The sequence below is a fragment of the Canis lupus genome, chromosome 24 (assembly GCF_003254725.2).
Source record: "Canis lupus dingo isolate Sandy chromosome 24, ASM325472v2, whole genome shotgun sequence".
Classification (NCBI taxonomy): Eukaryota; Metazoa; Chordata; class Mammalia; order Carnivora; family Canidae; genus Canis; species Canis lupus.
The window spans coordinates 25,786,247-25,799,730 of NC_064266.1; the positions used below are offsets into that span (position 1 = coordinate 25,786,247).

At 38.5% G+C, this 13,484-nt stretch overlaps 1 protein-coding gene across 10 annotated transcripts in view; it reads right to left on the bottom strand.

Moving 5' to 3' along the window:
- RBL1 (RB transcriptional corepressor like 1) overlaps nt 1-13,484 on the bottom strand; it is a 58,743-nt gene that overhangs the window by 35,837 nt on the left and 9,422 nt on the right. For 9 of the 10 annotated variants that reach the window (XM_035705333.2, XM_025470015.3, XM_035705335.2 and 6 more), the window contains 9 exons: nt 12,870-13,070; nt 12,449-12,513; nt 12,216-12,344; nt 11,947-12,107; nt 8,326-8,375; nt 5,084-5,270; nt 3,817-3,983; nt 1,841-1,953; nt 1,540-1,643 (listed from right to left, as the gene is read on the bottom strand). In XM_035705333.2, the coding sequence (XP_035561226.1) occupies nt 1,540-1,643; nt 1,841-1,953; nt 3,817-3,983; nt 5,084-5,270; nt 8,326-8,375; nt 11,947-12,107; nt 12,216-12,344; nt 12,449-12,513; nt 12,870-13,070 (1,177 nt within the window). The other variant, XM_035705337.2, reaches the window with a different exon arrangement.

Consider the following 13,484-nt stretch of genomic DNA (forward strand, 5'->3'; position numbering starts at 1 on the left):
TTAGAAATGAAAATACAGCTAAAATAAAAAAATTCACTAGAACCAGATGATGAAAAGTTGAGTAAATATCCTTAGAAGTAGAATAAAATAACAAAGAAATGGAAAATAAGAAAAAAGGATAAATCCAGAAGGTTCCTCATTGGAATAAGAGCTCCAAAAAGAGGGGCACCTGGATAGCTCAGTGGTGAGTGTCTGCCTTTGGCTCAGGTCATGATCCCGCGGTCCCAGGATTGAGTCCCACATCAGACTCCCTTGCGTGGAGCCTGCTTCTCCTTCTACCTACGTCTCTGCCTCGCTCTGTGTCTCTCATGAATAAATAAAATCTTAAAAAAAAAAAATTCAGATAACACCTAGAGTGGTAACAAGGAAGACGAGGAGGAGGAGGAGGAGGAAACTGAAAAACCATGTAAGATCTTTGAGTTTTTATGAACTGTATGTGCGTGTACATATATATTTACTTATTTATAGTAAGCTCTATTCCCAGCAGGCTTGAACTCATGACCTTAAGATCAAGAGTCACATGCTCAATCAACTGAGGTAGATACCCCACAGCTCTGATTATTTATTTATAAATATTTTATTTTTTAAGTAATCTCTACACCAAATGTGGGGCTCAAACTCATAACCCTGAGATTAAGAGATGCATTCTCTACCAACTGATCCAGCCAGGTGCCCCTGCATTGACTTTTTAGAAAAATTCCTTTATAAGCTATTGGAGAGAGTGGCTAGAGTTATCAAATGTTCAAAGAAAAAAAGAAATTTTTTTCATTTTTGAGAGACACACAGAGAGAGGGTGAACAATGATGGGGTGATGGGGGAACAAGGAAAGAGAATCCCAAGTAGGCTCCATGCTCAGCACAAAGCCTGATGTGGGGCTCAATTTCATGACCCTGAAATCATGACCTGAGCTGAAATCAAGTCTGACGCTTAAGCAACTGATCCACTCAGGCACCCTACAAAGCAATTTTTCTTCTTTTTAATTTTTTTTTAAATTTTTATTTATTTATGATAGTCACAGAGAGAGAGAGGCGCAGAGACACAGGCAGAGGGAGAAGCAGGCTCCATGCACCGGGAGCCCGATGTGGGATTCGATCCTGGGTCTCCAGGATTGCGCCCTGGGCCAAAGGCAGGTGCCAAACCACTGCGTCACCCAGGGATCCCTACAAAGCAATTTTTTAACAAGCGTTTTATTCCTCCAAAATTCTTGGGAGGTATGGGCAAATATCCTAATTATTGATTAGGTTAATGTTGGGAAGGGTCTCATTATTGGCTAGCTGGGAATAAAGGACAAAAAAAGGACCTGAAGGGAAAGGATACTGATGGTCTATCAGAGATGAATTTCAAATATTTCATATTTCTACCTAGAGGTGGCTAGCTCTGGATGTGCAAAAGACCATTAAGGCCAACTAGCAAATCATACTGGCTAAGTTTGCTAGTAACTGCTAATTCCCGTGACACATTATAGAGCTTCTCAACACACTGGTTCCAGGCTTAGGATTTTTGGACCTTGCTAGGGGCTGGGAGAGTGGATTTACTTACTGACATGTCCATTCCATGAAGTCTTCGTGTTTCCTGAACCATTACAGTCTCTAATATTTTATAATACAAAATTTCTGCAAGCTTTAGTCTGTTTATAGCAAAATCTAGGGAGGGGAATAAAAGGGAAAATATGTGTTAATGAAATGAAACATAGCTGTTAAGGACCAAAGAACAAACTTATATAAACTTAAATCTTACACATTAAGAATAGCTGAAAAGGAAAAAAAAAATAATTTCTGCTTTTTTTAGGGGCAATTTGTCTACTTTCAATGCTGTGTTAACCTTAGTTTTGTCTTCTTACCTATGTGTGATCCTGGCTGTTCATCTGTTGATTGAGTATAGTGTTGGCAGAAAGTCTCCCCTATTCCTTTCACTATTTTCATGATGTTTTCCATTGGATTACGAATACAAGATCTATAAAATACAAGAACCTAATTACCGGGGGAAAAACTCCAGACTACCAACGTTTATTCCAGTTCTGGTCCCAACTGTAAGCCTCAATACATAATCAGCATATTTCAAATAAACGGACAGCTTTTAAACAAAATCATTTGTCATACTGTTTTGGAATTTCAACATTAGCAGAGTCAATATCATCTCTTTTATGCTTCTATTTATATGACATTCTTGAAAAGGCAAAACTAAAGGGACAGAAAATATATCAGTAGTTGCCAGAGGCTGAGGATGACACAGGGGTTGACTAAAAGGGGCATAAATTTGGGGCGCTAGTGGAATTGTTCTACATCTTGATTGTGGTGGTACTGGTTATATAATTTCATGCACTTGTCAAATCTCATACAACTGTGCAGTTAAAAGGATGACTCTCATTGTGTAAATTATACTTTAATAAATCTGATTTAAGGAAAATATGGGGCCACCTGGGTGGCTCAGTTGGTTAAGTGTCTGACTCTTGATATCAGCTCAGGTCTTGATCTCAGGGTTGTGAGTTCAAGCCCTGTGTTGGGACTCCACATTGTGCACAGGAACCTACTCAAAAAACAAACAAACAAACAAACAAAAAAACACGTTGATATGGCAGTATTCATGTATATAGATGCAGCTGACCCTTGAACAAGATGGGTTTGAACTGTGCAGGTCCATTTATAAGTGGATTTTTTGGATAAATACAGTACAGTATTATAAGTGTATTTTTTCTTTTTTATGATACTTTTAATAACATTTTTCCTTTCATTAGCTTAATTTATCCTAGGAATACAGAACATAATACACGTAACATTCAAAACATATATCTATCAACTGTGTATGTTACTGGAACGATACTTATGAAAGCCTAAGAATAACAAATAAAAAAAGATAGTACTAAAAAGGAAGGCACTTGGCAAGAAATACTCATTACCTTTATATTAAGTGCTACTTTTCTGTCATTCAAACAATCTTAATTCAGAAATGACAAATAAATCCAAGACTATGAGAAAGAAAGTGATTTGTACAAAGCCAGATAATTAGTGGAGGGTTCAGGACTCCCAACTCTATGTTCAAACAGACCAGAATCATATATAAGAAGAGGTAGGCAGCACATATGGCAAAAATACTTTTTTGGTACTTATCAAGTACTTTTTCTTATTTATTTATTCATGAGGTACAGAGAGAGGCAGAGACAGAGGCAGAGGAAGAAGCAGGCTCCATGCAGGGAATCTCATGTGGGACTCAATCCCTGGACCACAGGATCACGTCCTGAGTAAAGGCAGATGCTCAACTGCTGAGCCATCCAACCATCCCTTATCAAGTACTTCTAACGCAAGCTGTGACTCTTTGAGTTATTTCTTTCTATTTAAGTTCTCTTTTTTAAATTATGTACTAAAAAACATAACAAAAACCACATAATAAATTTACCTTAACATTCATTTACTTGTTTTCTTATTTATTTATTGTTAAAGATTTTATTTATCCATTTGAGAGCCAGTGAGAGAGACCACAAGTGGAGTGAGGAGCACAGAGAGAGAAGCAGGCTCCCTGATGAGCAGGGAGCCCTTATGCAGGGCTCTATTCTGAGACCCTTGGATCACGAACGGAGAAGGCAGACACTTAACCGACTGAGCCACCCAGGTGCCCAATTTACCTTAATTTTTATGAGTACATTACAGTATTTTTTACCGTGTGCATACTGTTATACAATAGATCTCTAGAATTCATCTTATATGACTGCAACTCTATACCCATGGAACTCATTTCCTCTCCTTGCAACCCTGGCAACCATTCTAATTCGTTTCCATCAGCTTTTTCTCCCTTAGCTGTACAGAAATATTTAAGTCTTACTCAAAAATATTTATAAGTTGTTCACTTGGTGCATTTTTCAGTCCAGCCACAATACTCTGTAATCGGCTCACACTTTGAGTAGCTGAAGCAACAGGAGTAATGACTGCTTCTTTTTCTCGTAAATATCGCCGTCCTGTCAGTGGGGTAGAAGGTGCAAATGATGTTTTCTGTCAAAAAAGAAAAATCTGTGAGATTAAAAAGTTACCTTGCCCTCATTATGTGTTTAATTCAGTATATATACCACCTTCTCTACTCACATTTAGTACTACTTTTTTCTTCCTTCCTCTGGTTAACCACCAAATTTTTACCAACATTATGCTAATAACATCTTTACATTTAAGTAACACTTTTCAAAGTACTATCTATAATCTCATTTTATCATAATATTAATTTGAAATATACATATTTTGACTTTACATATGAAACAGGCACAGAGAAGGTAAAAATACTGTTTAAACTGACAAGGGTAATGGCAGAGTTTGGATTGAAACTTCGTTTTCTACTCTAGACCAGTGAATTTTCCAATAGACTTCATCCTCCAACCCATTTTACACATAAATACAGAACTAAGACTTTGCTGCCATTAACAATCTAGAGTTATAGGGCTGAAGTTCAGGGAAAGCACATAGATTCTCATGGGTAGGAGAAAAAACTACATTTTAAAACAACAGAACAGTGGTTAAAGTGATATAAAGAAAGGATAGGAAAGCATAATTTTTTTTTTTTTAAATAAAGATTTTGAGAGAGACAGCGCTCATGTACAGGGGAGGGAGAGGCAGCGGGAGAGAGACAAGTAGACTCCTCATTGAGCAGGAGCCTGATGTGGTGCTTGATCCCAGGACTCCTGAGATCATGACCTGGGTTGAGGTCAGAAGCTTAACTGACTGAGCCATCCAGGCGCCCCACATAAATCCTTCTTCATGTCAAAAGATACATACCCTACTGAAAAGTCCAGGTGTTCTGGGAAAATATATCAAAAATATGAAAAACATCAAGAAATGAGGTAAATGACAGGGATGAGCACTGGGTGTTATACTATATATTGGCAAATCGAACTCCAATAAAAAAAAATACAAAAAAAAAAGAGAAATGAGATAAAAATACTAAATGCCATAGTTTTAAAAATTACCTTTTAAGGCTTTCATGGGAAATATAAATTAGTAGAAGAAACTCAAGATTTAACTTGAAAGATGCTTCTGTTGTTAGTGGAATCACACACAGAGAGAAAAAGATCATTCTAGACTGAGGCCAGGCTAAGTTATATTACTTTTTCAAAGTGCTGTTGAAGACTACAGTCCACATTAGCTTGTGCTGTCAGTTTCCCTAATGGGGTTTCACCAGTGAACTTTCGAGGAGTTCCAATTTCCTCTTCTGCATCTGCTCCCAAAAAGATCCTCTCATCAAAGTCACCAACAGTTAAAACATATTCTTCATACTCCTTGTTCACTGCTTTGCTGAAAAGAGATTTTATTTTTTAAAGATTTTATTTTTACTTTTCAAATTTTTAAGTTCGAGTTAGTTTTTTTTTTAAAGATTTATTCATTTATACCTAAAATACACAGAGAGAGACAGGCAGAGACATAGGCAGAGACAGAAGCAGACATGCAGGGAACCCGATGTGGGACTCGATCCCGTGACTCTGGGATCACATCCTGAGCCAAAGGCAGATATTCAACTACCGAGCCACCCAGATGTCCCTAAATTTGAGTTAGTTAATATACAGTGCTATGTTGGTTTCAGGAGCAGAATTCAGTGATTCATCACTTATATAGAATACTCAGTGCTCATCATAACAAGTGCCCTCCTTAATACACATCACCCATCTAGCCTATCTCCCACCAACCTCTCTGCATCACTTCTCAGTTTGTTTTCTAAGTCTCTTATGGTTTCCCTCTCTTTACCCCCCCTCCCATATGTTCATCTATTTTGTTTCTTAAATTCCACTCTTAAGTGAAATCATATGGTATTTATTTTTCTTTGCCTATTTCGCTTAGCATAATACATGCTAGCTCCAACCATATCATTGCAAATGACAAGATTTCACTCTTTGATGCCTAAGTAATATTCCATTGTATATGTATATACACCATATTTTTTTTAAAGATTTATTTTTATTTATTTATGATAGACAGAGAGAGAGAGAGAGGCAGAGACACAGGCAGAGGGAGAAGCAGGCTCCAGGCCGGGAGCCTGATGCGGGACTCGATTCCGGGGCTCCAGGATCACGCCCTGGGCCAAAGGCAGGTGCGAAACCGCTGAGCCACCCAGGGATCCCCTACACCACATTTTCTTTATCCATTCATCAATTGATGGACATTTGGTCTATCTACATAGTTTGGCTATTGTTGATCACACTACTATGAACACTGAGGTGTATGTACCCTCTTTGAGTCTGTTTTTTTTTTTTTTTTTAAGATTTTATTTTATTTATTCATGACAGACAGAGAGAGAGAAAGGCAGAGACACAGGCAGAGGGAGAAGCAGGCTCCATGCTGGGAGCCCGATGTGGGACTCGATCCCAGGTCTCCGGGATCACGCCCCGGGCTGAAGGCGGCACTAAACAGCTGGGCCACCGGGGCTGCCCTTGAGTCTGTATTTTTGCATGATATGGGGAAATACCTAGTAGGGTAATTGTAGGACTGAAGCGTAGTTCTATTTTTAACTTTTTGAGGAACCTTCATACTGTTTTCCCAGAGTGGCTGAACTAGTTTGCATTCCCACCAACAGTGCAGAGAGGGTTCCCCTTTATCTGCATCCTCATCAACATCTGTTGCTTCCCATGTTAATTTTAGCCATCCTGACAGGTGGTGTCAGGTGATGTAACAGGTGATGTGGTTACTCATTGTGTGTTTTTTTTAAAGATTTCATTTATTTATTTATTCATGAGAGCTACAGAGAGAGAGGCAGAGACATAGGCAGAGGGAGAAGCAGGCTCCCTGCAGGGAATCTGATTCAGGACTCGATCCCAGGACCCCAGGATCATGACATGAGCTAAAGACAGATGTTCAATCACTGAGCCATCCAAGTGCTCCTCATTGTGGTTTTGATTTGTATTTCCCTGCTGATGAGTGATGCTGAGCATTTTCTCATGTGTCTGTTAGCCAGCCAGATGTCTTCTTTAGGAAAGTATCTATTCATATCTTCTGCTCATTTCTTTTTTTCTTTTTGTTAGTTATTTATCAATAAATTTGTTTGTTTTTGTTTTGTTTTTTTTTTTGTTCAGGAACAAAGGTCAGTGACAAACTTCAATGAACTCAACCCAGATGGCTCAGCGGTTTAGCACTGCCCTCAGCCCAGGGGCGTGATCCTGGAGACCCGGTATTGAGTATCACGTCAGGCTCCCTGCATGGAGCCTGCTTCTCTCTCTAACTGTGTCTGTGCCTCTCTCTCTGTGTCTGTCATGAATAAATAAAGTCTTTTTTTTTTTTTTTTTAAAGATTTTAGTGGGTCTGAAGATTTTATTTTTAAGTAATCTCTACACTCAACGTGGGGCTCTAACTCACAAGCCCAAGATCAAGAGCTGCATGCTCTTCTGACTGGGCCAGCGAGATGCTCCAAGAATTTTTTTAAGCTGCTAGAATAAAACTAGGTTATACAATGGATTTATCTTTTTTTTTTTTTTAATTATTTAAGTAACCTCTACAGCCTGTTTCGGGGCTCAAACTCATGACCCCGAAATCAAGAGTCGCACAGACTACCAAAATGAATGAGCCAGGTACCTCCACAATGGATTTATTTGGACTGTAAGATAGATTTTACACTCCAGGGCCTGTGGGGCACCTGGGTGGCTCAGTTGGTTAAGTGTCTGCCTTCCATGAGGTCATGATCTCAAGGTCCTAGGATCAAGCCTTGCATCAGGCTCTTTGCTCAGCAGCGAGTCTGCTTTTCCCTCTGTGATCTCTCTGGCTCTCACGCTCTCTCAAATAGATAAATAAAATCTTAAAGAAAAAAAACATAAACAAAAACAAAAACTCCAGGGCCTGTAAAGGCTGATGACTTTTCAGTTTTTAACTCTGCCCAGCTAATAATCTCAGATGTTCCTATCTGATTATGGACATGCTTCACATTCACGTACATGGCAATAATAAATTACTTTGAAAGATAAGCAAAAAGAGAGTATAAACTTAATCTGAAAACTAGCTGAACCTAATTAAGATCTGATCACTGAGAAAACAATAATGGCTTTGAAATTAAAGTATATTCTGAATTTGCCAATATTTGATTAATAAAAGAACATATATTCAAATATAGAAATCACTGGGTCTATTTATGGGTTTCTCTGGAAGGAGCTCTTTTAAGTGCCAAAGGTTTCTTTTCTTTAAGTACCAAAGGTTTCCTAAAATAAGTGTACCTAAAGACAAGAAGGATTAGTGACAACATCAGTCTTGCCACTAATGCAGAAGGAACTTGAGTTTGGAGGAGTTACGTTAATGTTCCACTTATCAAATTGCAATAAATCATCATTGACAGCCTATAATGTGGCAAATAGCATTAGCGCTAGATACTTACCTATTATCAGTAAAACTAGAAAGGTCCAGGAGGCATTCTCCTTTTAAAACCTAGGAAGAAAAAGCCATTTGTGACATGTAATTAAGCACAATACCATACATACAAAAACATGACATTTATCTAAGTTTTCACATTGGTAGGGTGTTTTTTTTTTTTAAGATTTTATTTATTCTGGGGATCCCTGGGTGGCTCAGCGGTTCAGTGCCTGCCTTTGGCCCAGGGCATCATCCTTGAGTCCCGGGATCGAGTCCCGCATCGGGCTCCCGTCATGGAGCCGGCTTCTCCCTCTGCCTGTGTCTCTGCCTCTCTCTTTCTCTATGTCTATCATAAATAAATAAATAAATAAAATATTTTTTAAAAAGGATTTTATTTATTCATTTATTTGCAGAAGGAGAGAGAGTACAAGCAGAGGAGCAGCAGAGAAAGGAGGAGAAGCAGGCTCCCCACTGAGCAGGGAGCCCAATGGAGGTGCTCAATCCCAGGACCCTGGGACTATGGCCTAAGCTTAAGACAGATGTTTAATTGACTGAGCCACCCAGGTCCCCCCACACTGGCAGTTGTTATAAATAATATAGACAAACAGAATTACTGAAAATTTCTTTTAAACCAGGAAAACCTACTTAGCATACAAATATCTATTTGAAAAATCTGAAGTCAATGAAAACACTTTTAAATTAGTCTATACCAATAGTTTCTAAATTCTAGTGACTAAAGCATCACTTAGAGAAATTTTTTAAGAGTTATTTATTTGAGAGAGAGAGAGCGCGCACAAGTGCACAGCAGGGAGGGGCAAAGGGAGAGAGAATCTCAAGCAGGCTGAGTGTGGAACTCAATGTGGGGCTCGATCTCACGACCCTGAGATCATGAGTCAAAACTGAGTCAGTTGCTCAACTGAGTCACTCAGGCACTCACTTAGGGGAACTGTTAAAAAAATACAGATTAATGGACCTCAAATCCTGAGCAGAGGCAGCATTTTATATAAATTCCCTAAGTGATTCTGACAAAAGCTGTCCAATTTTACACATTGGTCTATGGAGAAGGGAAACCAACATTTATTGAATGATAAATAGTATGTCCAGGCAAGAAAAAGATTCAAAGGGAACACAGATACTGTTGCTGGTGAGAGAAGAAAACTATACTGTTTAAAATATTTTCTTTCTTTTTTATTTTTTAAGTAGGCTCCACGCCCAACGCTAGGCCTAAACTCTGAGGTCATGACTAGAATTAAAGATTTGGATGCTCCAACAACTGAGCCACCCACTGTCCCTGTTTATGATATTTGTTATGCATCCACACTATTCTTAGATTACTACACATCAGGTTTGCAAACTCAAATACCTTCAGGGATCAGGGTTCAACATACATAAATTAAGAGGACAGAAAGCATACTTCCCATCTGAAAAGAGATGGCTATCATTTAGCTTGACAACAGTTACCCATTTAGACATTCCAATACTGGGGGATCCCTGGGTGGTGCAGTGGTTTAGCGCCTGCCTTTGGCCCAGGGTGCGATCCTGGAGACCAGGGATTGAGTCCCACATCGGGCTCCCTGCATGGAGCCTGCTTCTCCCTCTGCCTGCCTCTCTCTCTCTCTATCATGAATAAATAAATAAAATCTTAAAAAAGAAAAAAAAAATTCCAATACTGTATTGTCATAGCTTTTGATTTTTTAAAAAGATTTTATTTATTTATTCATGAGAGACACAGAGAAAGAGAGGCAGAGACATAGGCAGAGGGAGAAGCAAGCTCCCTGTGGGGAGCCCGATTCAGGACTTGATCCCAGAACCCTGGGATCACAACCTGAGCCAAAGGCAGACATGCAACCACTAAACCACCCAGGTGCCCAGGCTTCTGATTCTTGAAAGTGATTTCTCCAACATCCCCCCCCGCCTTTTTAAGTAGGCTCCACGCCTAGTGGGGAGCACAATATGGAGCTTGAACTCATGACCCCGAGATCAAGACCTGTGCTGAGATCAAGAGTCAGACACTTAACTGACTGAGGCACCTGGGTGGCTCTTGAAAGATATATACATATTTTTAAGATTTTATTTATTTATTCATGAGAGACAGAGACAGAGAGAGAGAGGCAGAGACACAGGCAGAGGGAGAAGCAGGCTCCATGCAGAGAGCCTGATGTACTCGATCCTGGGTCTCCAGGATCACACCCTGGGCTGAAGGTGGCGCTAAACCACTGAGCCACCGGTGGCTCTTTTCGGGGCTACCCGAAAGAGATTTTTATATTAAAAGTCTTTACATGTAAATTAAAATGGAATGAAATAAAACAAAAGAACACCCTACACAGGCCAAATAAAACATCTGTGGCCTATGAGTAGGAGGATGACTGTCCAAATTAGGATACTTTTGGAGTTAAAGGAGATGCTATAATAATTATGCCAAGATAACAATAAAAAACTAGATAATCTAGGCAAACCAAGATGTATGGTCATTATATCCCAGAACCACTAGTGTGCTGCTTCTGCAGAGCACAAAAGATAATCCTTGAGTTCCCTTCAAAGTTTACCTTGCTAGACATATTTAATGTACAGATGAGCTATCTTTTTTTCCTCTCTCTCTCTCTCTCTCTCTCTCACACACACACACACACACATACAGAGAAAGAAGTAAAACTAAATACAAAAGTCTATGTAACAAGAAGAACCATCTAGTTAGGGAAGACTCTATGCTTGAGGAAAAACCTCATATTATCTACAAAGAGGAGAACCACAGTGATGATCTAATCCAAGCCCCCCCTCCTTTTTCTTTTTTTTTTTTTAACCAAAGAGAATACTCAAGGACTAGCTGGATTAAATGGCTCAATATTGGGGAGGTTAGAAATTGAGACCAAGAAGAATAAGCTATTTCATAAATATAGAAATAGTTAATTACTGAGAAAAAAATCCAGAATGCATACAGGTAACCTGTAAAAGTGGCTACAAAACTGTAACAGATTTTCTGCTCTATTTATATGGAATTAAAGCTATAGTTTTTATATATCATCCCAGCTTTAGTAAATAGTCAGCAGTTATTCAAATTGTGGCAATAAATTAATTTACCTTGATTTCCCGCTTTTCATAATTCTTTATTAGGCTTACTCTAATCTGTTCTTCATAATTTTTTTTTTAATTTTTTTTTTTAATTTATTTATGATAGTCACACACACACACAGAGAGAGAGAGGCAGAGACACAGGCAGAGGGAGAAGGAGGCTCCATGCACCGGGAGCCCGACGTGGGATTCGATCCCGGGTCTCCAGGATCGCGCCCTGGGCCAAAGGCAGGCGCTAAACCGCTGCGCCACCCAGGGATCCCTGTTCTTCATAATTCTTTTATTAAAACCTCTTACAGCTATTTCTTCCAGTGCATTTATTGGCAGTACATATAGTTGGTCACAATCTTTAACAGCTCAGTTTTGCACATCACAAAAGATCATAGGCCAATTCTGCATATAGCATTCTGCATCAGAGCAGAGACTGAAACCTGGAAATCTTGACTGGGTCCTATACCTCTGAGAACTTGTTTAAAACACTGTTTTTTCCTTTGAGATTTTATTGCTGACCCTTGAAAGCCTTAGCCATTTACTTTTTTTTTCTTTTGCCATTCACTTCTAAGTACAGTTATAGTACCTTTCTATCAAAGAGTTTTGAAATATATGGCTTAAAATAGTGCTCCTTTATTCCTTTTGCTTCTACTAGAAGTCCATCATGCAGTTCACACAGTACAGCAATGATGCAGGGAGGCTCTTCGGAAGCCTTAAAGTCAGCAGTATGGAAATCAGATGGTAAACCTAGTTTGATAGGGTATGAACAGCAAAAGAAAATAGAAGAATATGGTCAACTTTTAAAACTTTTTCTAAATACTGATGACCACTTTTCAAAAATAAATAAGGTCTTACCTTTAAATGTTGGATTCAGCAAGTCACGTCTATTTGGGCATATAATGGCATTGGCAAAAATCAGATCCAAGCAGCACAGAAGTAAATGGTAAGAGTTTACTAAATCATCTCCAATCATACGAAAATTACCTTTATAGGGGAATAAAAAAAGACACAAAGACCAGAAACCTCTCATGTCAAATAATACCAAGTTCCTACAGCAGAATGTAAAACCACTGAAAGTATCACCTTACCCTTAGTATAAACAAAGAGCGTCCAGCAGAAATTAAAGAGATCCTTAACGCTGCAAGGAATCCTTCTAGAAAGGAAAAAATATACGTTTTAATTGACTAACATGCTAAATATCACTCAACATTGTTATTTAATTGAAACAGCAAATACAAATAACAGTAAAGTTACACGTAAAATTCCATTCACAAAGGACAAATTATGGTTCATTAAATGGACTTAAATCTTTCTAGTTTGCATAAAATAATTAGAACATAAAAAGATGTGAAAGTACTACCCTGAATTTCCAGGTATGAGAATTCTAAATGGATTTTTTAAAAATTTAATTTTTTTGCAAATGGATATTCTAGTAAAAAACAGACTTTTAAAAATGCAAATTTCCTAAGTTTATAGCATAATTTTTATGTAACTTTTCAGGGGTCTTACCTCTGTTTCCTGCTTCGTGGGAACTTTGGTTGCTCTTCATATGGATTTTGAAATATATCTAAAAAAATTGGCTCAAATTTTTTGAAAATTACAGTAGACACCTCAAAATTTCTTTCTAGCCTTTCTACACGTTCACGAAATTCTTGCGGCAGGTTTGACATGTCCATCCACTTCTTCATTTTACTAAAAAACTGTATTAAGCTAAAAAAAAAAAAGCAACTTTAAAGTGAGTCCATATATAATAGATAAGTTAACATTTTATTTATGCCTACGAATCTTAAGAATCTTTTTTTTAAAGAATCTTTACTTTAAAGCCTATATTTCTTTTTTAAAGATTTTATTTATTTCCGAGAGAGAGAGAGAGGGAGAGAGAGAGGGAGAGAGAGAGGGAGAGAGAGACAGCGAGCGCAAACATGAGCAGGGAGAGGGGCAGAAGGAGGAGACTCCCTGCCGAGTGGGAAGCCTGATGCAAGGCTTGATCTCATGACCCTGGGGATCATGACCTGAGCCAAAGGCAGATGCTTAACTGATTAAGCCACCCAGGTGCCCCAAAAGCCTAAATTAAAAAAATAATAATAAAAAATAAAAGGCAACCGAAAAACCTCACTCCCAAGT